This window comes from Hippocampus bargibanti, linkage group LG10 (assembly GCF_051943395.1).
Source record: "Hippocampus bargibanti isolate YZ-2025 linkage group LG10, ASM5194339v1, whole genome shotgun sequence".
NCBI classification, from domain to species: Eukaryota; Metazoa; Chordata; class Actinopteri; order Syngnathiformes; family Syngnathidae; genus Hippocampus; species Hippocampus bargibanti.
In genome coordinates, this window is record NC_142743.1 from 15347242 (window position 1) to 15374675 (window position 27434).

Genomic DNA, 27434 nt, shown 5'->3' on the forward strand with positions numbered 1-27434 from the left:
AACCCCCCCACCCCCCATCCCATTTCAAATCGCTGCCGTGGACTGCAAATTTCCACATTGTGGGACGAATAAAGGTTTTCTGATTCAGATTCTGATTAATTCCGTCCATTTCCGTCCAGTAGAGAATAATCTCTCCGAACCATTCCAATCTGGTTTCTTAAAAGTCACGAACGATCTTCTTTTGGCAGCTGACACCGGTTTACTCTCCATCCTCGTCCTTCTTGACCTCACCGCAGCTTTTGACACCATTTCTCATCCCATCCTCATTGACAGCTTTGAAAACATTGAGGGCTTTGTAAGGCCCTTGAAAAAAACGAATAAAATGTTAATTAAGTTAAGCAACAAAAAAACTGACGAGACATTTGGGAGCCGAAAGAGTCCGATCTTTTTAGTGAGCCGAGCCCAAAGAACCGGCTCCCTGAAAAGAGCCGGAATTCCCATCACTATGTGACTTATTATGATAATTGTCGCACCGACGCAATACCACAGTCACTTTGCCAAGATGGGAGGTGACTCCGCCTAATGAAAGACAGAAAAGAGACTCCGCCCCCTCTGCCTGCTTTCGTCTTCCAGCTGGCTGCCGAGAAAAAGACCGACAGAAACCCTACCGAGACTTCAACTGAAGAGAAAGACTCGACAGCTTGGGCTCACGGCGCACTCATTCGATACTCTGACTGCAGCGTTCTACGCAGATATCCACCACATTTCTTTCTCATATTTTCACGCTGTTTAAGGTGCATGCTTAGTAGTAGTGGCGGTGCAATTGTACGACACAGGATATAACAGTGGTGAGTACAGCTATTCTGGTAAGATCTAAGTTAAACCCAGTGAAACCTGCCACGACCTTTTTTAGCTGTTGTTGTTGTGTCCCATTAGGCTAATGTGTTATTAGTCTTGCTCAATACATTTGCGCACTGCCCGCTTCTATCAGTGTCGAACTAGGAGAGCTCTGCAAAATGTTAGCTAGTAAATGGGATGTTTGGTTGTCTTGCGAAAACATTTTCCTGTTAGCCTGGTTAATTCAACACCGACCGATATTGCAGCTTTTATGTCACACTTGCACCCAGATTTCCGATTTCCCGGGTGCAGTACGGCGTAGTAGCGCTTATTAATGGAGCTACGTGATATGGTGGTAGTGAAACAAAGCCCATTTGCGTTAGTGCACGCTCCTCGTTAGCAATGCTTCCACATACAGTACTTTTATCTTCCTAAACCCGAGCTCTCCCATCCGACACCACCGAGCCCCGTTCTGAGTGTAACACAGGTGTCGTGCAGGCATTGGTTCAAAATGACTGCAACCCGGTAGTTGTTTGGGATTGTTTTGAAACACGCTGATGTACATCAAACGCCTGCATGCAAATATTAAAAAGATACAAACGTTGATAGTTGCCTTTCTTTGACACATATGATCACGTGTCACATATGCAAGGTGCTGACACAAGAGCAAGAAGGCTGACTTCAGCGATTATGCTAGGCAGAGCCTACCCTCTCCTCCAGATTCCAGTAAAAACAACTTCGAATTACTGTCAACAAGCCATGGGAGGACCAAAGGTCCAGAAACGGTCATGCAACCAGAGTTGACAGCACACTTTAATGTATTTCATAGCTACTCTAGGTCTTCCTGTCTTTGATACATGTTTGATTCAGCGTATGTATTAATCTCTGTCTTAAAATACAGTATATATGTGGTTTCCTTTGGATGTCAAATGTCAGACAGTAAAGTACAATACAATGCAGTGTGTACCGTCCATTTGACAGACACGTTAAAAGTAGGGAAAGTATGGAAAATGTGGAATATATTTTGAATAACAAAGGTAAGTAGGGGCAGATGCCCTTCTTAAAAATGGCAAATTTCTTTGACATGTTAAAGGTTTTGAATACCAAAAAAGATGATGTGCCTCGCCAAGAATTGTGCTGAAGGACACATATTTAATAAAACAAAATGTAAAATCATGTAAAGAGGCATATTACCCCACAACCTGGAGAAGACATCCCTCACTTGGGGAAGATGCCTATTCTACCTAACGTCACTTCGATCATTTTTAATCTTTGTATTTCCGCAAAATATTAAACCTCATTTTCACATCCCCATTGCTTTTACCTCATCTGAAATACAAATGTTCTTCACATAATCATCACACTTAGTTGTTTTAACAGCTGTTTCCTCCACACTGTTTTGTTTAAACCAATTGTAAATATTATCTAGCCTTAAATCAGGTGTTGTTAAAAAAACAAAAACACTTAAAGGATGCACATAGTCAAGTTTAATTTCAAAGTCTTAACAGCTTCATGTGATTATTGTAACATAAAATCAGCCCAGTATCTTTTAAACTGGTAACAACACATTTGTTTTTTCTTGTGGTGAACCCTTGCAAGTGTTGGCGAATGTTGCAAATTTTGCTCTGGAGTATGGAGTTAACCATGCCTGTGTAGGTTTTCTCTGGATACTCTGGTTTTCTCAAACATTCCAAAAAGGTGAATGGTAAATTTAACAAACCCTAGTCTAGATTGATATGACTGTGACTGTGAATGGTTGTTCATCTATGCAAGTCTGCAATTGGCCGGTGACCTATTTCAGGTTGTACTCTGCCTACCGCCCACTGACAACTGGGATAGGCTCCAGCGGGCCCGCGTTCCTCGTGAAGATAAAACAGTTTGGAAAATGGATGTATGGATGGTCATCATCGGTACTGCTCGAATCATCATGGCAGGCTTACTTCAGTGACTCCCCGACATGCCCTGTTTTAGTACACTCAAGGCCATCCCTTGTTTGTTTTTGACGCCCACGCCTTCTTAAGTATCTTGTGTGTGTGATGTGATTACATCAGCTATTATACCCATGCTAATAGTGTGAACAACACATTCCCGCATAGGTTGTAATTCCAGTCAATCAGTGGACTTCGTTCACGATAACAGCAACCATCCTCACACAAAAGAATGTACAACTTTGTATCATAACTCAATACCCTTTTAGGCAAATAATTATCCTCTAACCAATGTAAAGCATTTTTTATGAAAAAAAAAAAAAAAAAAAAAGACTAAAAACTACCGGTAAGTGTTATGCCATCACGGTCTGGTTTATTCAACAACGGACATATATTTGTTGTGGTACATCTCAAAATATTTGCAAATACAAGATCATTAAAAAGCATTCAAAAGTAAATGAATTCTCTGTCGAGATACGCGCGTGAAAAAAATATTAACATATCGTAAAATGTCCTCATTTGGGATTATCGTATGGTTCTCATAAATATATATCAATCCATCCACTCATTTTCCGATCCGCTCTATCCTTATTAAAGTAGCGGGGGGTGCTGGAGTCCATCTCAACTGTCTATGGGCAGTAGGTGGGGTACATCCTGAATCGGTTGCCAGCTAATCCCAGGGCACACAGACAAACGTTCCCACTCACAGTCACACCGAGGGACAAAATAGAATGTAAAATTAAATTACTAATCAATCACTGTGCAGCCCCTCAATGAATTCTCTTAATTTCAAAGAAGAAAAAAGAAAGAAAATGAGTTAAGTTTCCCCCATGCCAACATGCCTCGGCCTCACTTGTCGGTATGAAGTGGTGATCTAAACACCAAGGACAAAAGCAACTCTGTGGTTTGGGTTCAACCTTAGCGCTTCCACTCTATTTGGTCAAGTAGAAACCCAATCAATATAGATTCATTATAGAACCATGAGGTACCTCATGTTGAGTACAGTACAAAGATGGATATGTTTAATTTCTCCTATCTCCTTAGACACTGAAAGACTCAAGATGACCACTTCTTGGAGTGACAGACTTCAGAATTATGCAGACCTGCCAGCCAACATGGACAGAATGACAATGAAAAAATACAGACGTGAGCCATACCATAGGTAAGAACCTTATGCCTCCTACAATCTATGGATATCTCAAACATGCACTATCCTCAGGATGTTGACAGAATAGTTCTGGCTTGAAGGTGTTCTCTTAAGTTATATTGTTTTAACATGCAGGTTTCAAAATCAAGGCCTGGGGCGGCAGATCCAGCCACTTTATTTGGCCCACTCAATTAATGAATGCTGGCTTCATGTTTCTTACTAAATATGTCTGTGTAAGCTCTCAGTCGTACAGGAGTCGTCCATCGATACTTTTTCATTGATCTTACTAAATGTGTTTTTTCTTCACTTTTCACTGATATTACAAGCATTTCTTTGTTACAAAATCCCTTCCTCACATAATATGAAGGGTAGTACTTCATATTTGTGTGCCACAATTTTAGATGGCTTCTGTTCTCCAATTCAGTTATCGCTAACAATTAACGACTATGACAATTACGGTATATATCTGAGTACAGTGATCCCTCGCAGCTTTGCGATTTCAGTCCATTGCTGATTTTGTTTTGAGGGGAAAAACAACTTCAGAATAAAAAAAAATGACGAATGACTCAAAGGTTTTGTACATGACTGTAGAATGGTTCCCAACGCTGACGTCACCCAATGACAGCATGGTATCCCATGGTTTACAGCCAAGTGGATTGGCTGTGCATCTTCTCAGACCCGACCAGCACCCCTCTGTGTCTTATCACATGGGTTATTGTTATATAACTCTATTTCACGAATTTTCATCTATCATGGGTAGTCCTGGTCCCTATTAACCGCGAAAAACTGAAGTGACGTTTTTTAGAGTCATAAGAACCATCAGAGGAATTCAATAACTAACGTGGTCTGCGACTAATATGTAGGAGCTTAACACTTCCCCATATGCAGCCAATAAATCAAAAAGATTTCCCTTTTTGAACCTCCTGTTTGGTCATATGTACAAGAAGCTATTTCACAAAATTACTTAAACTCACTATGACTATGTGAGATGACACATTTTATTTATTTATTTATTCATTCACTCATTTATTTATTTATTTATTTACTTATTTATTTATTAATGTTTGACCTCATTTTATTGCAAGTCACATAATATGAATTAATGCACTGCATTAGTCCATCGACATTGCATCACACACATACAGGACTTCAAATTCAATGTTTTTAAGTAGTGCACTGAAGTTTGGACACAGTGTTAAGCAGGTTTTTCCTGTGTTGGTGGCATATATGTTGTTCCTTGGGTGTGGTTTTATTTTTTTTTTAGCATTCTGCAAAACCTTGAACTTTGCAGCATGCACCTTAAGTCCTGACTTTGCATCAATGGTTGATGTGTAGTTGTTGCTTATGCTGCCAATTGATACAGATTGCCGTTACTGAAACTAACGGAAATAATCTAATCGTCAAATGTCAAAATGTTGCTGCTAAATTTTGAATGAAGAATTAGGAACAATCTCTGCCAGTCCGTCTGTGTAAGCTCTCAGTCGTACAGGAGTGGTCCATCGATGAAAAGGTTTCTTCAGTTGTCATCTGTACTGACGGCTGAAGTAACCTTTTCATCAATCTCTGCCAGTGAAAGAAATCTTGGGGAGGCTCCGGCATGTGCCTGACGTCAGTCAGTCTAATTTGTTTTTCTTTCAGGCGTTATCCCACTAAACAGCGAACATCTGAATTGGTGGGAGATCACTGCATTTGATTAATATTCGCTTCAATCACAAAATGTATTTTTTAAATATAAATATTGGATGTGATATTTGGTTCAACAATTAAATAATCACAGATGTACACCATGAGTAAAATCATCAAGAGTCAAATTAAATTGGAAAAAGTGAATGTGTTCCGAGGATCAATAACATAGTTTTTTTGTAGTGCACTTGCTTATTGTTCTAACAAATAAAAGTGATAGGTGAATTCTAAGCGTTAATTGGCCAAACCAAACATAGACAGATGGATATAATAAAAGATAAACAGCCATCTGACGTAAGAACATATTTTAATCTCCTTTTCTTCCCTCGATCAAACAAATCAACATTCACTTTGATCATTTTCTTTAATACATAGAGACTTTAGGTTCGAGGTAAATTGAGCAACCAAATGGATAGAACAAATGAGTACATCAGTCTCTTAGCTGACGTGGCACGATGCTATCTGTCTGATTGAAATTAATGTCTTCTGCTCAGAGGTGGTCTGATTTGCATTTTCTAGCTCACAGCCAGTTTGAGCGATCGTTACTGCAGTTGATGAATTATTATTTCAAATCATATCTAAAAAGCACAATGACTCTTCTCAATTTTAAACATAACGTTTTACTTCCCGGTGGCGTTGTTCCTGCTTATATTTTAAATGCGTTGTGGATTTTATTTCAGAAAACCATGACAGCGATTAGTTTCACAAACAATGACTTCTCAGCCATATAAGAAGCTGACTATCATGTGCAAATAATTAGCGGAGATTCTTCAGATTATGGTCTTATCTTTGATGTGTGATCTGTTGAGGTCAGGGGTCGGCAGAGATATTGGACAAAAAAAGAAAAACAAATGTGTCTGCAGCCACAACAAATTAAAAGCCCCAGAAATAAAGCAAGAAACGCTGTATGTATATTAGCTATTACCCTAGTATCAAAATGACTAAGGTGGCTACAAATACACAATGGGCCTTCCTGATTAAAAATGTTTTTTTTTCCCTGCCGTGTATCCTGTTGAACATTGTGGGGGGGGGGGGGGGGGGGCAAACTTTGACCAAAGCTCTATTTTTCAGTCAACCAGCTTCCCGCGATTGGCCCGTGATTCCACACGCATACGTGGGGGGGGGGGGGCAAACTTTGACCAAAGCTCTATTTTTCAGTCAACCAGCTTCCCGCGATTGGCCCGTGATTCCACACGCATACGTACATGTTCACTAAGCATATAACAGCATGAAACTTTTAAATATGATAACTTCTTACTCTCCATCATTGACCTTAGTTTTTTTTTTTTTTTTCATTCACGGAACATTTGACTGTTTTATAGTACTATATCATTTAGCCTTTTTCAACTGTATAACAGAAAGAAAATTTAGATTATTTTTTTTGGGACATTTTGTTATGGGTGAGAGGTGATAAATGTTAGAGGTAAAAACGTCAATTAAAACATTGTTTTGTGTATCCCAGGGGTCGGCTACCCGTGTGCACGTGGGTGTGTGTGTCTAGGGGGGGCGTGTGTGCATTCCTATGTTAACATTATGGTCCTTTGAATGGTTAACAAATTAATGAGTGAATAATTTCCATTATAATTTTTATTATGATTACAGTAAAGTCTCGTTATATCGATATTCTTGGGAGTCGGAAAAAATATCAAAATAACCGGACGATCGATGTATCCGATCCTGCGCCGAACTGCATTAAAAGTGGTCAATAAATGGGGGATCTTTGATATGGCATGTAATTTTCTCAGTGAGTTCATGGATTGCGTATCTAGCATGCTTTTGCAGTGTAGTGAAGTGAAAAAAAACTTTTGCATTAAATAAAAACATCATTTATTATTCTCATAACGCACTCTTGCAATTGTGACTGAGTAAAAATTTGGGTTCGACATTGTCCTATACACACGAGAGAAACCACGATCGCCAGCATGTACATATGAAAAACAATGATTATTGCAAGCGATAAAAAGATATCTGAATACAACACAATTAAATAAATGTATGGAAAACAAAAACTGCAATGTTTACATTACTTATTCATATTCTTTGTAGGTTACCGGCAAACCTTTGGTTTGTTTGCTTTCCCGATAACAATGAGTTTTAACTTATGGGTACCCGTCATGTTTGCGCACGGCACGAAAGCTGGTCACGTGACCAACGGTGTTAGCCGAAAATCAAACAATACGCCGTTTACTGATTTCGCGAATAGTGGTATTGAAATCCTTCAGCAAATATTGATTCAGCTTTAAGCTGATTTTGTATCGATATAAGCAGACCAAATTGGCTGGCGGGAGATGAAAAGGGCATCGTAGTAACCGGATTATCATTATAACTGGGTATCCTACTAACAGGAACAAATTATATCATAAAAGACTAGAAATTTGCCGGGTAATGAAAATAGTATCGTAATAAGAAGCACAATCGATTTCACCGATATCGATATAACAAGACTTTCCTGTGTGTGTGTGTGTGTGTGTGTGTGTGTGTGTGTGTGTGTGTGTGTGTGTGTGTATATGTGCGTATATATATATATATATATATATATATATATATATATATATATATATATATATATATATATATATATATATATATACACACATACACACACAGTAAAGTCTCATTATATCGATATTCAAGGGAGTCCGAAAAAATATCGATATAACCGGGACTATCGATATATCCGACCCTGTTTGCATGTAATTTTCTCCGTGTGTGCATAGAAATAGTATCGATATAACCGGGACTATCGATATATCCGATATCGATATAACGAGACTTTACTGTATATATATATATATATATATATATACAGACTGTAGTATTAATTACTACAGTCATTTGACTACAATAGTCTTCTGTGAACCGATATATCGATAGTACGGTTATTTTGATATTTTTTCCGACTCCCAAGAATATCGATATAACGAGACTTTACTGTAATCATAATAACAATGAATGAATTCTTCACTCATTAATTTAACCATTCAAAGGACCAAAGGCATGTGTATCCTCCTCGAACCCTTCCGCAATTGAATGAATTGACTGTTGCTTGGTGCCGTGTTCTGGATGTCTTTGAAGGCCCATAAACGTCATGCCATCGAAAAACAACTCTGACTAACCGCACACAACAACGGAGAATGACGTAGAATAGCCACAATCATTTTTGCAACAAGTCAGAAAAGGTCTGAATGGTAAGAAAGCAAAGAGAGGGGGGTTAGGGTAGAGAGGGTGGAGTAGGGGGTTCATTGTGTTTCCTGTGGTGGCCTGCTGGAGCAGGTGGGAGAGTCATAGTCAGGTTTAATTTGACATAGAATGCATCGCTACTCCTCTTCTGGACAAATATTGAAATGGGAGCTTGTTCACTACGGAACTGCTTCAAGGTACAGTATTTACTTTATGCTTTGGATGACTAGGACAGGTTGACAAATGCCATCCTCGTGTAACGCGACATTCTATTTGTCTTGATTTTTCCATTTTGCTAATTTGCATTTTAGTTTGAGGAGAAAGAAATAGGAACGTGTTTGGTAACATGAATGATATGCTCTCCAATCTGGTGTTTGTCTCAAATTTTGATGACCAAAAAAAAAAAAATCCTAGTAACGTGATGCTCACATTAATATTATTCCCAAATTTGAAGGAATTCTCACTGTAAAAATGTGCTGATACCTCAAAGATGTAGTTTATAAAAGTTAAGTGCATTAATTTCAGGATAAAATGTTGCAACAATGCGAGTTAAGTCAGGAGGTTGAGACCGGTGAAACAACGTCTATAGTTGGGGACACTGCGCACTGGTTTATGAGGCAGGACAGTTGAGCCGTTTCCTGGCCGAATGTCACAAAGTCTTAAGGGTAACCGTCACTCAAAATAGTAGCATACTGTCACAAATCACCTGGCACAAAGAAAGTTTCTCCTTACCGATACGAATTAAAACTGCTGTAGATTACTGATGGTTTTCTCTGAACAATGTCGGGTTGAATGTTAAAGCTATCAAAAAGACCCAACTTTCCTCTAACAATTATTATTCTTCAACAGCGTACTAAACGATACCAGTACTGGTATCGTAACCCTAACCAGTACTGGATTTCAGTAAGTTGTGCAACTATTTCAAACGCATGGTCCACTACATCCAACGTCAATAAGCTTTATATGGGATATAAAGGTGCCTTAGTGATTATTCACAAACGTTTGGACCTCTATCCATCCATTTTCCGATCCACCTTATCCTCACAGGGGTCATCGGAGATGCTGGAGCCGATCCCAGCAGTTTTTCAGGCAATTGGTGGGTCGGGGATAGGGTTGGGGTTGCACACCGAACCGGTTGCCAGCCAATGACGGGACATACAGATACCAACAACCATCCACACTCACACCTTGAGAGTCAGGCTGCCATTCATGTTTTTGGAATGCGGGAGGAAATCGGAGGACCCAGAGAAAACCCTGGGAGAACATGTAAACTCCACACAAGAAGGCCAGAGCTGGGATCGAACTCGTGACCTCTGCACTGTGAGGTCAACACGCTAACACTGGCTCACATTTGGACCCACGGCAACCTTACAAAATACAATCATTTTTCATTTTCACTGCGATTGTACTTTTTAAATGCATATTTAATGACACATACTTTTTTTTACAGTTTGTTTTTCTTGTTTCACTATGCTCTTACAAAACTCACTTCTGTATGATGGACATTCGACCTTGTAACTGTAGGTTTTTGCTGATGTAGATCATTTCAGTTTTTTTCTGCAACACATTAATTTTAATGTGTTGTGATTTCTAAGGTCACGATAAACAGTAATTTCAGTCGGAAAACCACGTTCTATAAAATTTATGCAGTACTGAAGTTGATCCATATTGCAAAATAGGTTATTGTATCCGTGTTGTAAAATAATTAATTGTACCATATCGTCTCAAAGCGAGTCATGCTGTTTTGATTTGAAACAAACCGAATCCTAGCGCTCCACATGTATCATGTTTTGTTCGTGAGACACGCACCCCTAGCGATTGCCTCAAAGTGAGTATGCAATATGATGACATTTTTCTGACCCTTTCTCACTGTCTGGTGCAAGCCAGTGTTTTCGATGCAGGAGTGAAATTGTGGGTATATACTTTGGCCTGGCTTCCCTTCTGACTTGTGGAAGGTTTACAGTTCCCCACCTTATACATTCCAAGCGGTCGTTCGTAAGGTGAATTTGTTCGCAAGTTGTTTCAGTGCAATATAGGTCAAACACTGAATGGGAAGTATAAAACACTGATGCTCTAACAGTCGTAAAATAAATTCACACCTACTGTAGTACGACGACATACAGTATATACTTGGGTCTTCAGTAAGCCGTTACTGAAGCTGCTGGTCCGTAATTACTGAATTACGTGCCAGCAGCCATTACTTTTTGTTATGCATCACATCCTCCTGGAGCGTCAACTGGGAAGAGGGATTTCCTCCCCGCCCAAATACTATACACCACAGGTGTCAAAGTCAAGGCCCGCGGGCCAAATCCGGCCCGCCACATAATTTTTTTCGGCCCGCGAAAGCAAATCGAACTTGTTAAATTCCATGATGATTGCTAAAATCTGAGCTAAAATTTCATATTTTTGGATGTCAACCACAATAAAAGTCATTATTCTTGACTTCACATTTGAAAACGAGTTATTCATTAATTTGCTGTGTGCTCTATATGTAATATTTGAAGGGATTTAAACATTCTAATGGGTTCCCCAAATTCATAACGGCCCTCGAGAGGAAACCATAACTACAATGTGGCCCGCGGCAAAAAAATGACTTTGACACCACTGCTATACACAGTCAATCGTAAGCAAGCTCGACGCATCCTCCTGCAGCGTCAAATGGGAAGAGGGATTTCCTCCCCGCCCACATACTCTAGCAGCCAGCCAATCGCAGGCGAGCGCGGACGTACTAAGGCGCACAATACAAAATCTAACTTACAGCATCTCTGTTCAAACATTTTTCGACATATCCACAAAAAATGTTTGTACCATTTAACGTAACTTGAATGTTCATAAATTGGGGAGTGTCTGTATTCTCACAAAGGGTTTTTTTTTCATCCAAGAATGGTATTTTCCATTACAGTATGTCTGCGTATTGCTGTTTATTTTTTATTTTTTTATTACGAGTAACACAAATACTTTGGTGTGTCCTCTCTAGAGTGTTTGTCAACAGAAGCTTGGCAATGGAGAAGATTAAGTGCTTTGGCTTTGATATGGATTACACTTTAGCAGGTACGTACGTAACACCTCATCCAACACCTGTGGAAAGTAAACAAATAGAGTAAATGGCAATATATTCTTAGTACAGAAAGAAAGGTAATAGTTACTGAATGGAGATGCTTTTTTGCAGTAAAAAAAATAATCACAGTTTTTTTAAGTATCTCTATTTGAACGGTCTCCCTATCAGTCAGTGGGAAACCTGTTGTGAACGTTCCACATAACTCCCTTGCACACAGGATCAGTTGCATACCCCACTGACCAGTAACTGCTCCAAAATTACCCTGCCATGTTGTTCTGTGACTCGGACACACTTTTTCACCCATGCTTTCAAAAATAGCCAAATGACTTTGTTAAGTGGGTCACGTGTGTTTGTGAAGTTCTCAAATGATGACTCCTCTGAGAACAGGAATCACTCCTAGTCCCGCTGTGAATTTAAAACTCCATCTGAGTGCAGAGTGCAAGTTGCTCAGCTGTTGACATTACTCTTTTTATGGGACTTCATAACTTAATGGAAATGTTTGCGAGAGACAGGAGCCTCACATATCCACAGAGGCGCTGGCAGCTTTCGTCCCAGAGTGGGTTTAACCACGATCCTGAATTTCATTGATTTATTTCAAGGTGTAATGGATCATCATCGTTAGTCTGTCATTATTTCAACCGATACAGAAGGTGTAATCATCAGTGTGTCAACCCATCATCATTATTCAAACCGCATAGTAAACAGTTTTATTATTGGAGCACCATGGTGTGTACGTGGCTAGCATGTTTACCTCACAGTTCTGAGGTTTGGGGTTTGAATCTTAGGTCGGGTCTTCTTGAGAGGCACTAGTTTCCAGGTGGTCTCGCTCTACGCTCTGTCTTTGTCCTTCAAAACGTGCATGTTAGGTTATCGGAGGGCTCAAAATTATCCATGAGTTTTAATGTTTGTCTGAATGCGTGTTTGTTTGCCCTATAAGCAGATCAGTCTGTCTGTGACCTGCCTCATTCTCTTAAGTCACCTGGTATAGGCTCCAGGTCACGGGTGACCCAAGTGAATCTAAATAAATAAGTCTTTCTGCTGGCACGTTTTCTTATATTGTAAGTGACTTTGGTTGCATGCCGGGCAGTGTGGATATTGGTGTTGACAACCCTACTCTTTTGCTTGCAAGAAACCCACGTCGTTCCCCCGTGAAACAAAATCATGCGAAACATGCATGGCAACACGATATTTCATGTATGGTTTGAACCTATAATAGCATGCATGATATGATTGTTGACCTAGAACAGCTGAGAATAATGAGAACTAAAAAACTTCAAGGAAGTTAAGGACATTGTAACCACATCTTCCGGTCCATACACCAAAGTTCTTGGTTGAGTTTGCTGTCAATAGTGTGAAGCAGCAACAGATCTCCAAATACCTGTATAGGCTACTGTCAGAGATAGGGGAGCTTTAAGTTACACCTTTAAGTTAAATTCTGTCAAATACTATCTCTCTAAACTTTGTGGTATTCTGTCAGTCTATGCTCCGCCAAATCAACACCTCTTAATCAACCATTCAATCGTGCACAGGATATATGGTTTAGCTAACCTAATCTTTCCTGTAATTATGTAATCAGACATGACTCACTTCCTAAATGACAGTCCTAACGGCCGGTTTGACAGTCTAGATTAGGATATGAAGTGACATGCTAAATTGAGGTTTGTCCATGTCAAGGTCAACCTGCAGAAAAGGACCTGGCAGTGAGCGAGAGAAAACGAGAATGGATATTCGCAGAGGGGACCGAGGGCAAACAACTCTTAAAATAGGTTTCTTTGTAGCAAACCTGAGCTTCGGGAAGAAGAATATGACAAGAGAATGTGGTGCAGGGGGGAAGGGAGTGGAGGAAAAGAAGGGGTGGAAAGGCAACGTAATTGCTTTGCACTTCTGCTCCGGGCAGAGGGCCCAAGCCCTCTGTTTACTGAAGGACCACAGCTGGGACTGAGAGACAGATGGAGGATTGAGCAGCAAAAGGTGACGTGTTTTTTTTGGCAGAAACAGACTCTGGATTAGCAGGGAAGTTTGCAAGACAACAACGCTAGTTCTAATTTAAAACATCACAACTGTGATCTATACACTGTGAGAATATATTTGGCACAGCTCTGGTAATGAAATCCTAATCATATTAATATAAGAAAGTAAATTATTATAGTCATGATGGATTAAAGCATAATGAAAATGCTCAAGTGTGACTTGTTGGTATTCAAATTAGACCTTAGACTGTCACCCAAACCAATTTGCCAGGCTGGTATGTGGTTGTCGCCAATTTAATGTCTTACAATTTCATGGAATGTTTTCATGGAATTCAAACGTCAAGAATGAAGATGTGATTATTTTGTCACAATTCACAGAGGTGTTGTGGTTGTGAGCAAGTTTGTAAATCTTGATGTGGCAGTTAAGACTAAAACTGACACACAGACTACAAAGTAACAGTGCATGACAAAAACCTTTAGCAATTGAGATTGTTCTATCAACAGAAATAAAGCAGAACAGAAAACAGAAAAGTCCCAAATAAAGAACACTCAACCTGCTGTCTAACATGGAGGAGACAAAGTTATATTTTGAGTCTGCTTGTCGAGAATATGTGCAGGGTACGATGAAAGACTATCAAGGTAGTCAAGAAAGAAAACGTGCCGCGTATCGCTGACGGTGTAGTGGTGCACTCGCCAGAGCTGTGTGCGGGGAGCGTGGGCTCGGTTACCGCTCAGTGAAGAGGAGAATTTGGGTGTTTACGGTTGTCCGTCTCTATGTGCCCTGTGACTGACTGGAGACCAGTTTAAGGGTTGTTCCGCCTTTCACCCGAGGCCATCTGCAATCGTGTCCAGCAATTCCCTCGACCAGCTTCAGATGGAAGTGTGAAAATGTGGCGAAAGCATTCTTCAAACCTGGAACATCAGAAGCAATTTGCTCAAAAAAAGTGCCCCAAAACACTTGTTAAAAGGTACATTGAAAAAAAGCATTTGATTGCAGCAATTGTTTCAAAAATATGTGCAATAAACATAAAGTTGAGTGTACAATCAGTTTAACTATTATTATTTTGAAACAAAATTGAAAAGCAATGTTTGGTTTGTGTTGATTATTTTCAATTGCCTTATAGGTATAGTAACAATAATAATAACAATAATAAAACAGCAACAATTATACTGATGATGATGATGATTATTATTATTAGTTGTAGTAGTTGTAGTAGTAGTAGCCGTATTATTAGTATTATTAGTATTATTATTATTATGTTTGTTCTTCTTTTTATTATTATTGTTGTTGTTGTTGTGTCATTAACATAGTGTTACCACCAATTCCGTCCACATCACTATGTGTTTTGCCATGTTTTGCTCATGTCCAACAACATGCCACCAGAAAGGGCAGCATTTTGCTTGTGTTCTACGTTTCTTCCAAACTATCCCACCACGATAAGGACAGCAGCCATCAATGCAAGCGCATTCTCCATTTTATATTTATAGCATGTGACATGTCCTCGTCCCAGTGTCAGATAGCATTTTAATCCTCCGCCGGACATTTCCAAGCCTCGTTTAAGTTCGAGTTTGGCCCTGGGGTTAATATGTAGCTCTTGGCGATGCCTGCATGGAGCCCATCTGAGATTCTGCTGAAAGTCAGGCCAATTTTTGTTTTCACTCCTGAACAGATGTCAATGTTGATTCGTGTGGAGAACATCATTTCTTGAGTTGATACAAACACAAATGTGTGTGTGTGTGTGTGTGTGTGTGTGTGTGTGTGTGTGTGTGTGTGTGTGTGTGTGTGTGTGTGTGTGTGTGTGTGTGTGCATATGTGCGAGCGTGCGTAGCATTATTCGAAATTTTCTCTTCAGACACTCATTAAATTGTCCACGTTGTAGCCATCTGCTCAGCTTTAAAGCGGTTCCAGCGAGACCCCTCGAGAGTGTAGTATTTTGCTCATTCGCGATCGATGACATTCAGTTCGCTTAACATCGTCAATGTGCTTCCTTTTTACATGCTTGTGTATTACTACCATGAAGCCATGAAAGACAGGTATGCAGCATATTTTTGGTGAAATTCCCCAGAACCTTCAAGCTCTATTGTCAACATTTCCCAAGCCATGAAACATCTGCTCTAATATCTCATTGTTTTCTGGGAGTCTGACTCACAGGTCAAATTCATACTCCAGTGTCCAAGTAACATCTCTTGATTCACTGTCCAATGCAGACAAATGTCACAGTAGTCAAACAACTGAACTGATTATGAGCATAGTTGACCTTTTGCAATGTTTACTGCAGAAGGTCATAACACAAATCTAAGTGAATAATTATACAGATCCATTACAGAGCACTTGAAAGGTTTATAGTCCTCAGAAGATACAGTAAATCTTGCAGACCTCAGCAATGACTGAATGTTCTGTTAGAAATGTAGCTGCAGCAGAACTTTCTTGACCACGCATTGCATTTCCGGAAACATAGGCATCCAAAGTGTCTTCAAGAAAAAAAAAAGTTTTATGTTTTAAGGATGGAGTGCCACAAAGCCATTTGCCACCATCCCTCAGTACAGAATCAGATAGAGCCAATCTTGTGGTCCCTTAAAAGCTGAACAATTCATTGATATAAGGATATTTCTACTCACAAAGCAGGGGTTGGGAACTCTGTTTCTTTGAGAGCCATATCTTACCTGTTTTAGATCTCTTCCTACTAAATCACGTCCAATATAAATGATCAGAAGCACTTAAGGCTTCTACAGAGCTTGATGATTTCTTTTTAACCATTGCACACCTTTGAAGAAAACAGACTAATAGAGTCAAGTCAGGAGATGAAAAATCTAAATGCAGCGGTCAGTTCGCCATCGACTGCATTCCACAGTAAAAGGTAATAACCAGAAAATTGGAGTACATAGAGAAAAATTTGGAGGCAGGAATAATATAAGACTGTTATTCTCAAGAAATGATCCCTGATTGGAATTGTTTTCGTGTTTACTTATCAGTGTGATGCAGAGGCTGGCAACTCACTGTATATACATATGTCTTTGCTTTCTAGTGTATAAGTCCCCAGAGTATGAGTCGCTTGGATTTGAGCTTACAGTGGAGCGGTTGGTTTCCATTGGTTACCCACAGGAGTTGTTCAGCTTTGTCTACGATCCGTCCTTTCCGACCAGGTAGGCCCAACTTGCCACTTCAATGCCACACTTTCGATCACCGTAGGACCTCTAATTCACTAGAGATAATGTAAAGTGGGCAGCACCGGTGATTTTTTTTCAATGAAAATAACAAACTGTGCTTCAAAATATTACAGCCTTCAAAATATACTGTATACAGTATTTGATGTGTTCTCTTTTTCACTGCTAGGGGCCTTGTATTTGACACAATGTACGGAAACCTGTTGAAGGTCGACGCCTACGGTAATATACTGGTCTGCGTCCATGGATTCAACTTCCTCAGAGGGTGAGGCTTCTGAACATTCATCTCTCCTCGACTCTGAGGAAGATTGTTAGTAAGCGTGTCAGGTTTGTGTCCTCATACGGAATGTGTGCCTGCATCAATGCCCTCATGAGCCCACTTGAATGGGTTTTCTCTTTCCCCAGCCCTGAGATCCGTGAGCGCTACCCAAACAAGTTCATCCAAAGAGATGATACAGAACGCTTTTATATTCTCAACACACTCTTTAACCTGCCAGGTAATGTTTGCACAATTCAGTCGGCCAATTCCTGAAAAAAATGTCGGTGAGTGTGATGCATGATCTTTTGCGATTGACGATTGTTCTTTTTTTCTGGATTTTATTTATTTTTATAGAGACTTATCTCTTTGCATGCCTAGTGGATTTCTTCTCCAACTGTGATAGGTACACCAGGTAAGAAACTGCTTCTTACAATAAATGTCACGTATACATATAGCACGCTGCTACTGGCCGTTGCACGTGAAGTGATTCAAAACAATCTGGGACAAAAGAAATTCTTGCTGCATGAAGGCTGCACATTGTCAAGCGGTCAATAGTTACATTTGCACTCCCTAATTATTTTTTTTAAGTTTCCTATAATGATAACAGGAATAAAACATGTTTTGACTAACTTTAGAACAGGGTGGGCAACCTTTTTTGACTGAGGATCTACTTTTTCCCCACAATGGACCCAGTACCGCAATACACGCACATCCCGGACCCGAACATGAACAAAACAGAAAAAAAAACAGATACAAGGACAAGAGTGGGTCTATAAATATGAAATTATTGGCTACCTTACTGGGGGACCCAACACAGCTTTTTCTGGCCAGTGCACAGACTGATACGTGTACCATTTTAAAATAATAATCCTGATAGCCCATATTCCTACAGTTTGTGAAATGCAATTGAAACAAACCTTGAATGAGAATAAACAACAAAAAATAGATATATCTTAACACCTGTGAATGCTAGCTGCTACTGCAGACTGCTGACCACCAACAACTTCTTGTGATGCAGTTATGCGCCACCGTAGGTTAAAGGTTACCTACTTTTTTATGTGATTTTATTAGAAGTGTTTCTTTTTTGTGAATGTGAAACTGATGGAGTGCTTTGGATACCGTCGACACTAACACAAAAATATACTGTATGATATTAATAACACGCACACAGATACCCTTTTTTTGTTTCCCTCGACACCTCTCACGGTCGACTTGGACCAATCCGCAGACTACTTGTTGACCGTGATCAACTGGTTGAACACTCCTGCTTTGAAATGAGGAACCAAGTGAGATAGACATTGGATGCTAATATTCGCAGAGAGAATCCAATGTCTTGTAAATTACCTAAGAATGTAATCTGGAATGGTTGCATGGTCTTTGTCCTCTGAAACCTGGTTGTTGGTCTTTTAGGGGAAGAATGCTTTCCTGTTTGGCTGGGGACCCCGCCATCAAGGGAAGGCTATCCCATTTAAGAGCAAATGAGAATAAAGACAAACTAAGGAAAACATACAAAAGAGAAATGTTTTTGAAATACTTACTGTGAAGATTGGTCTTGTTCAACAACTGCAGACATTTGCCTCTGCTCCTCCCCTCCCTCAGCTGCGAAAAAGGCTTTAAAGACGGTGACCTCTTCATGTCTTACAAGAGCATGTTCCAGGATGTTCGGGATGCAGTAGACTGGGTGCACTTCAAGGTATGGCGTGTTATGAAAGCAAACAAACTTAGTGCGCTCTACCCCGCCAAACATGATGAGTTAGTTCTACTCAAATGCATTGAGGAAAACAATTCCAATAAATCATTGGAGTATGACTAACACAAGCAATGTTAATATGACAAAATATGTGAGAAATAAAACTGGTAAAATTAAGCAGTATTAAGTTTTCACATCTTTTACATTTCAGGGTACATTGAAGGAAAAAACAGTGGAGAACCTTGAGAAATATGTTGTGAAAGATGTAAGTCGTTTGTATTCATGAAGGATGCTCTTTGCACAAAAACTTAAGTCTGTGAGGAGGCTTATTTGGCAAGAGCTTTATTTACCCTTCAATTTTGTTTTCCACATTCCCACCAGGGAAAGTTGCCTCTCCTCCTCAGCCGGATGAATGAAGTTGCCAAGGTGTTTTTGGCTACCAACAGCGACTACAAATACACTGATGTGAGTAAGACCATTAAAATTCAGGCCATCAGCCACACAAGCTACTTGTTGGCTGCAGCGCAACAGTATAGTCAACGCGTACTTTTTATTTATTTATTTATTTATTTAGTTATTTATTCATTTATTTTACTGCCAATTTATCATTTTGAATACATACATTTTAAAGTTTACAGTTAATTTTGCAGTGAGGCAATAAGGAAATCAGTCAGTTAAAATCCTCTTGTATTTTTTTTTGTTCACAGAAAATCATGACTTATTTGTTTGATTTCCCCCATGGTCCGAAGGTGAATATGCTCTTCACTGTGATGTCACTCGAAAGCAAACCTGTACAAGATGAACAATTCCGATCAATCTGGTATATTAAAATCCGCCTTGTATTTATTTTTAATCCATATGTCTGCAACTTTTTTCATGTGGGTGTGCTGATGTCTGCATCAGCCTGATGCTTCACACCGACCGTGGCAGTCTTACTTTGACCTCATCCTAGTGGATGCCAAAAAACCAGTGTTCTTTGGTGAAGGAACAGTGCTCCGACAAGTAGATACGGTGAGCAGACCTAAAGCTCACTATAAAAATGTCCAAAGTATACTTTATGCTCACCAGTCACTTCATTAGGGTACACATGTCAAACTGTTTCTCATCAGACCAAATCCCCAAAACAGTGTTTGGTTAAATTTTCTCTTGCTCATGAGTAATACATTGACTCTGTGGCCTTGGATACATGTAGCAGGGTATTTTGACAACATGAGATATTTTTTCTTCCGTTCGCTATATCATTTACACATCAGTAGTGTCCTGTTGTATTTTGCGCTTTATAATGTGCCACATATCTTCAATAAGAAACAGGTCTGGACTGCTGGCAACAATCTATAATAATAATACATTTTATTTCAAGCGCCTTTCAAAACACCCAAGGACACTTTACAATAAAAACAATAAAACAAAGCACATAACAATAAAACCATAAGTAAAATTATTACTATTACTTGTATTTACTTGTCTTTCATAATGAAGTCATGCTGTTGTCTCGGGGTAGCCTCAGTTTGTTTACTTTTAACTCATTCACTGCCAGACGATGTGCAAAAATATGTCCACTCATGTGCCAGGGTTTTTGTCATTTTCACTCAAATTGCAGGACCCACAGAATATTGGGTTTTAGGACTATATACACATTCAATGCAGCATAAGAAACCTTACTTTTTTCATCAGAAAAAAAGAGAGATTTCTACATAATATGGGTCTGGAATTATATGAGCTTGAAATAAAGGTGGCTGTCCAAAATACAATGCAATAAAATACATACATATTGGTTTATATAGCTCTTTAACAACAGCTGAAGCTGGAACAAAGCACCAACATGGAAAAAAGGGAAATGCGGCCCCCTCGTGAAAGGGAAAAAAAATCATTTCTAGACGTCTTACCCGCGCTTTATCAGCCCCGCAAGAAAAAACAAAACCCGAACAAATTCGGGAATGGCGCTCCATGTGATATTTTCAATTCTCTAATAAATTTGGGGATGGAGTGAATGAGCTAAGGTACAGTTTGCCTGCGTGATGAATTGTGAAATTTTAAGTAATGACTTTATGTATTTTACACTTGCCTCAGACAACCGGGCGACTGAAGATCGGCACATACACAGGACCCTTGCAACACGGTATTGTTTATTCTGGAGGTAAGAAGACATTTCATGTGGTGTCAGGGTGTTTGCGGTCACTGAGTGAATGCTCCCTGTGAGATGTCCTTACACTACCCCACAGGCTCCTCAGACATTGTGTGTGACCTACTTGGGGCCAAAGGCAAAGACATTGTGTACATCGGGGACCATATCTTTGGAGACATACTCAAGTCTAAAAAACGCCAAGGCTGGCGGACTTTCCTGGTCATACCTGAGCTTGCCCAGGAGCTGCACGTGTGGACCGACAAAAGTTGTGAGGCTGCGAGACAAATTTTTAACATTGTTGCACACATTTCTTTTCATTGAAAGGATATCTACCAGACCTAAGGCAGCGTAAAATTGCAATGAGTGCCTTAGATTAAATTTGGCACATGCTTGTCACGTTCATGCACACTATCAGTGATGCTGATATTTTTTTTCTCTCAGCTTTGTTTGAGGAACTGCAAGGTCTGGACATTTTCTTGGCAGAACTCTACAAGTAAGAAATTGAACTATTTAAACCTGCGTACATTTGTGTGTGGGCATGTTTCATTCTAAGGTCCACCAGTTCAAGAGTTTAGAGTCTAAAGGCGCGCCACGCATGTTATTTATAACAAGGCGTCGGCCTTTTGACCAAACTGATATGACCCCACCTGCCCTTTGTCACCGACGTGATTCCTGTCTTGGTTCTCCCGCAGACATTTGGACAGCAGCAGCAATGAGAGGCCCGATATCAGCACTCTCCAGAGAAGAGTCAAGGTACAGCGTTAATCACCTCTGTTTCCATAACAACACAAGAGGACAAGGCTTGTCCCCATGCTGTCACGTTTGTTGTGTGTCATTTATCTTTGTTCTATTGGCACTCCTCAAAGTTTGTTTATCTGAGAGTGGATGCTCACCATTAATGAATAACCGCATTTACACCAGTAGAGATATCGTGCAGCTGATCCTTGGTTTACGACTGAGTTCTGTTCTTTCGGCGTTGACGTAACACGATGTTGTACATACATGTGAAGTCGTTATTACAATTGGTATATGCATGCCAATAATTTCCAAGCTTGATGTGTAAATCCAGTGCTACACAATTTACTTTACCCTTTAGTCTGTCATTGCCTTGCAAAACAAAAAGGATAATTTATCGGCTTAAATGTGACATAACTTATTTTGGAGTGTATTCCGTTGGGAAAAAAAGTTAAAAACGTATCCAAATGATTGATGGTATCCTAGTTTTATTTAGATTTTACACAAAGTTTCGATTTCATGGACATAGGAATGGAAGTTTGTATTGAAGATACAGTACCTACAATATGCATTTGGATGTCTTGAAATGGACAACTTCTATCTCTGTGACACAACCTTCTCCGGACTTAAAAATAAAACAAACATAACCATTTTTCCCCAATTATTCTTCTTGTCTTCAGAAAGTCACACATGACATGGATATGTGCTATGGCATGATGGGTAGCCTTTTCCGCAGCGGCTCCAGGCAGACTCTGTTCGCCTCCCAAGTGATGCGCTACGCAGATCTCTACGCAGCTTCTTTCATCAACCTGCTCTACTATCCATTTAGTTACCTCTTCAGAGCCGCACACGTTCTTGTGAGTACAAAGACGCTACAAGACGTTTGGGTGAATGAAAACAAACAGATTTGCAGATTCGCCCCAGTGGCAGTTTGCGCTCAGTTAACCGTAACCATAGACTAATTTGACACCTTTCCATGCAGTTCATTTCAGTTGAGTATGGGCACTGAGCCCTGGTAATAATTTGGCCCGCGGCTCATGATTTAAAAAACAAAACAAAACTACAGTATCTTTCGACTCCACCCGCACACTAATGTTCACGTTACTTTGCACATTCTGCCTCCCAAATATCGCTTCAAACTAACAAAGTTAGTAAAAAAAATCCGCAATCGGATTCGAGGCATCTAACCCCACATGCACTTAAAGGACAACCGACATCTCCGGACAAGTTGTGTCCATAATTTGTAAAATCGCTTCAAATGACTTCTACTGAGTGTATTTTAGAAAGATTCCACCACATATAGCTATATTTTACGTTTTAAGACTCGTGCTGAATATTCCGGAAGTCTTGTTTTTGAGTTGGTGACGAGACGTCACGTCACGGAAGGAACGCCCCTGACCGAGAAAGGACACATTGTAGCAGTCCTTTCATAGCGTCAATCCATTTTGCGGTACTTTGTTTGGTCTGAAAACTTCGTGTTGATCCGTGTTGATGGCGAAATTAGAAGGAAAACACATAAATAGCGATGGTGAATCGTTGTGTGTTTCCAGAAGACAATTTCCACGGAGCTTTGTCGCCATCTTCTGCCTTTTTTGGGTACTGTTAGTACTAAAGAGTTTGTCACTCCATTTCTCTCCAGATGCATCAAAATGACCGGAATAAATTCTTTAATCGATTGCAAACATGTATGCTTTCCTCTTCAGAACTATTTGAATCATATTCATAACTGGATGAGTAACAAGAAAGCATCTTCTCCGAATCTGAAGACATTGTTTTGATTCTCCAGCAAGGCAAGACGTCTTGTGGTGACACTACGAACAAGGGGGCGGGACCTTCTGAAACTGGCCACTTCCGGTTTCGATTTTTTTGCAGTTTTAGCACACTTTAAATCATTTTTATTTGTGTTTTGCATTTGACTAAAAATATAATACTGCGTGTTTTGGGAATTTTAGATGATATAAAACGTTTTTCGTGGTTGCCCGCCAATGTACTCTATTTTTATTTTTTTTGTTCAACACAATACTTTAACTTAATTGGTATTGGGTTTGTATAATTTCCCATGGCAGACGGGATGAAAGAATGATATCTTCCGTCTCAACTATATACTGTAACTGCCAGTGCATATTTTTTCAGAAACTATACAAATCCCTGATTCTTTGGTTTGTCTGGTTCTCAGATGCCCCACGAGTCGACAGTAGAGCACGCGCACGTCAACATCGATGCCGAGTCACCGCTGGCCACACGCAACCGCAACCACTGTGGTGACTGCAAAGAACTGGAGTGCAAACGCAACCAGCTGACCCGCTCTTTCAGCGAGATCAAGCCTCCCAACCTGTTCCCTCAAACCCCACAGGAGATCACCCACTGCCACGATGAGGACGATGACGAGGAGGAGGAGGAAGAAGAAGAGGAGGAAGAAGAAGAAGAAGAAGAAGAAGAGGAAGAAGAGGAATGAAGTTTTTGCCATTTTGAGGTTTTCTGTTTTGTGGCAATATGGGAAATACTTCAGCGTGTGTGCGTGAGTGTGTGTGTGCGTGTGTGTTTGTGTGTGTCAGTCTGACATTTTAAAGTGTGACAGACCAGCAAACAGTATCACACGACAGTCACACAGTTGCATGCATAACGCCTTCTTAAAAAAGTGTTTTAATGTTTTTTTTTTTCATTCTAAATCGATTTGATTCAAATTAAACATTGTCGTCACTTGACGGAAGGCACTCCTCCACTGAGGTATAACGTGACGTTTTTGGATAAACTGGCCTTGTACATGACACATGTGTGTCAGCATCCTGTGTGAAGAGGGTCTTCAATTTAATAGATCACAATTGATTTTTTATGCAAAATGGGAACAAGGTGTTTTTTTTCTTGACATTTTTCCATGTCTTTTTTCTGCCAGCCATAAAATGCATGATGGGCGATGCTGACATGAAGAATTTCTAAATGGCATCGCAGTGTTCAGGTGGCCGTTGACTCATTATGTTGTTACCAAGCAACAACAAGAACACTGTACAACAGGCTGGTAATCGCTATGACAACAATAAAGTCATTCTTCTGGAAGTAACTGTCAGGTGTCGACAGCCGAAGAAGGCAAGAGACAGTATTTTTATAGGAAAACAAAACTTGAGTGTCACATTTATTTTTTGAGGACGGTTTGCTGCAATGGGCCTCCATATGCAAAGCAAATGGAAAAGATCTGGGACTTCTTAAGCTGTTTGTGCTTATTCGGAGGCCAAATGGTTCAAACGGAAGTCAAAGGGTCTGTGCCAATTATTTGCTTTCTTTTTGTTGACTTTGCAATATTTGTTTCTTGCCTTTTTGTGATCCAGACACGTAAACATGCACCGGTACCGGTGTCATAAGTACCTTATGACAGAACCTTAAAGGAAACACAATCGGGAAACAAAACAAATCATGTTAGTTTTTTTCTTTCTTTTATTTGTTATGATTATTATTGCAAAAGTAATATTTGTACTTATAGGATATGACTGTGTCTTGAACTTTGCGTAACTAACAAATGCACAGAAAAGACCTCGTTTTTTAAAATATTCATTTTAATCTTTGTTTTCTTTGTTCAGTGGAAGCATTTTGAAAATGTATTCACCTCGGTTTACACAGAACAAAACTGTTAATCTAAACTGGAAGTACAAAATTCTAAAGAAAATGCTGAAAAATTGTGAATAACATTGTTGTCACTAAATGTTAATTAATCGACAACGTTTAGGGTCATTCGAATTTTTTTAAGCTCGTGTTTGAAAGAGTTTCTGTCTCTAGAAGTATCAGCGGTTTCTTACCATTGTTTCTTAATTTCTGTACCACACCACACAGGCTTTGAGCCTATTGACAATTTTAGTGAACTGAAGTCAATGCATGAACTGAGATTTAGTTTTATTCTCTTCCCAGAGTGCCCTGAATGCATCCATGTTCATACGGTGTGTTGTCACTGTTATCTCTCATTTTCAAATTATGGTTATCTTTCATTTTTATGCATAACCCTTGTATGTACTATTGCTTCGGCAGTTTGCACACTGAGTGAAAGCCTACAAATGTATAATAAAGATAGTTTTTCATAGTTTTATGTTCTTTTCTTTCGCACCAAGCTCACGTATACTCACTGCTCACTTAATTTGATACGTCCATTCAGTCTTATGGCATCCAGGACAAGATCCGCAATACAATGGAATATGTTTATTTATATAATTATAGAATTGTTATTGCTGTTATTTGAAAAGTTATTACTTTGTCAACCCATTCTTTTTTTGGGAGGGGGCAGCAGGTAGGCTTGAGCTGGAGCCAATCGCATCTGACTTTGGATGAGAGGCAGGTTACACAATGAATTGTTCGCCAGTTACTCTCTTTCACAACTGTGGGCTGTTTAGACAACCATAGTCTTCAGATAAACTTGCATGTATGTTAATGGAATGTGGAAGGAAGCATGGACGGACGGACGAGGTGGAATATCTAACCAGGCCTGAGAGACTGTTCCTAAAATAGCTTTCTCGTGACGGCACATTGGGATTTTCCTAGGAATGTTGTAATCATCATTTTAAAATGTAAACATGGTTATTAATAACATTATTAAATGTAATTCCCCAAAATCTTATCTCAAAAATTTGCATTCAACTGGCATCCCTTTGCCCCAATCTGATCCCACGAAGACTCTCAGTTTCAAAAAGGTCAATAACCCCATTTATACATTATTCTGTCCACAATGCCTGGACCCCTAAGCAACAAAATAAACATTCTTCATTCCACATGAAAAAAAATAGTATTGCTTTCCGCTTATAAACATTTTTTACTTGAATCGCAGCTTTTAAGATGCAAAAACAAGCAAATTTGTACTTACTATTTTAGCCAACCTATATGCCCCGAGGACAAGCGTTTGAATATAAAACAACGTAACCAGATGAAAAAAGAAAGACAATGTATTAAAACTTATGAATTAGAAAAAGAACATTCATTCATCTGCCGGGCCAATTTATCCTCATGAGAGTCTTGGGGTGTGCTGGAGCCAAACCCAGCTGCTCGATTGGGTCACCCTAAAATGGTTGCCAGCCAATCACAGGGCACACAGAGACAAACAAAGATTCAAGCTCACACCTCAAGGCAACTTTGAGCATTTATTCACCTGCCATGCATATTTTTGAAATGTGGTAGGAAACTGGAAGACCTGGAGAAAACCCACACGGGCCCGGGAAAACATGCAAACTCCACACAGGAAAGCCAGAGCTGGAATTTAACCTGTGACCTCTGCACTGTGAAGTCGATGTGTTAACCACTCGAGTGCCGTTTTCTTATTTTCTTTTTTTAAATCTCTTTTTATGAAACAAATGCTATGTGCTAACAGTATCTTACTGATTGTGAGAGTACATGGACAACATTACGCAATTTATTTCTCAAAGGCAATCCATTCTGCAAGCTTTTCAAGCAGATTCCACAACCCATAATTTTATGCTGAGGCCAGGTCCCACTCTTCCCATTAAAACACTCATTTTCAACTGCTTCAAGAGATAGAGCGCCCGAGTCCAAGATAACAAAAACTAATAAAATGCGCGCATACACACACGCGTGCACGCACACACGAACATACAGGCACACACACGCAGTCCAGTGCTCGTTTATATGGTTACGCAACAGGGGGACTGTTGATATAGGAGAAACTGCGCCTGCCAGCGGTATCAAACAGTAAATGCACTTGGAAAAAACAAATTTTCATGTAATTC

At 39.7% G+C, this 27434-nt stretch overlaps 1 protein-coding gene across 2 annotated transcripts; it reads left to right on the forward strand.

Moving 5' to 3' along the window:
* The first annotated feature begins 561 nt into the window (after window positions 1-561).
* On the forward strand, window positions 562-25783 carry nt5c2b (5'-nucleotidase, cytosolic IIb). 2 transcript variants are annotated; one of them, XM_089006218.1, is made up of 19 exons: window positions 562-788; window positions 3750-3867; window positions 11693-11766; window positions 16770-16887; window positions 17078-17173; window positions 17314-17405; window positions 17522-17579; window positions 18767-18860; window positions 19069-19122; window positions 19239-19322; window positions 19565-19606; window positions 19761-19868; window positions 20928-20994; window positions 21080-21250; window positions 21424-21475; window positions 21675-21735; window positions 22398-22574; window positions 23894-24190; window positions 24611-25783. In XM_089006218.1, exons 2-18 carry the CDS (start codon window positions 3767-3769, stop codon window positions 24170-24172), a joined length of 1728 nt encoding a protein of 575 aa, XP_088862344.1. In that variant the 5' UTR covers window positions 562-788; window positions 3750-3766; the 3' UTR covers window positions 24173-24190; window positions 24611-25783. The 2 variants fall into 2 exon arrangements, with proteins under 2 accessions (XP_088862344.1, XP_088862343.1); XM_089006217.1 differs by having other exon boundaries at window positions 23894-25783.
* Window positions 25784-27434: the final 1651 nt, after the last annotated feature.

Excerpts from the sequence above, each read along its gene's own strand:
- nt5c2b (XM_089006217.1), top strand. The coding sequence starts at position 3,767 with ATGACCACTTCTTGGAGTGACAGACTTCAGAATTATGCAGACCTGCCA. Across the intron at positions 17,174-17,313 it reads GGATTCAACTTCCTCAGAGG|CCCTGAGATCCGTGAGCGCT; the intron begins GTGAGGCTTCTG and ends CTCTTTCCCCAG. Across the intron at positions 21,476-21,674 it reads TTCTTGGCAGAACTCTACAA|ACATTTGGACAGCAGCAGCA; the intron begins GTAAGAAATTGA and ends GTTCTCCCGCAG.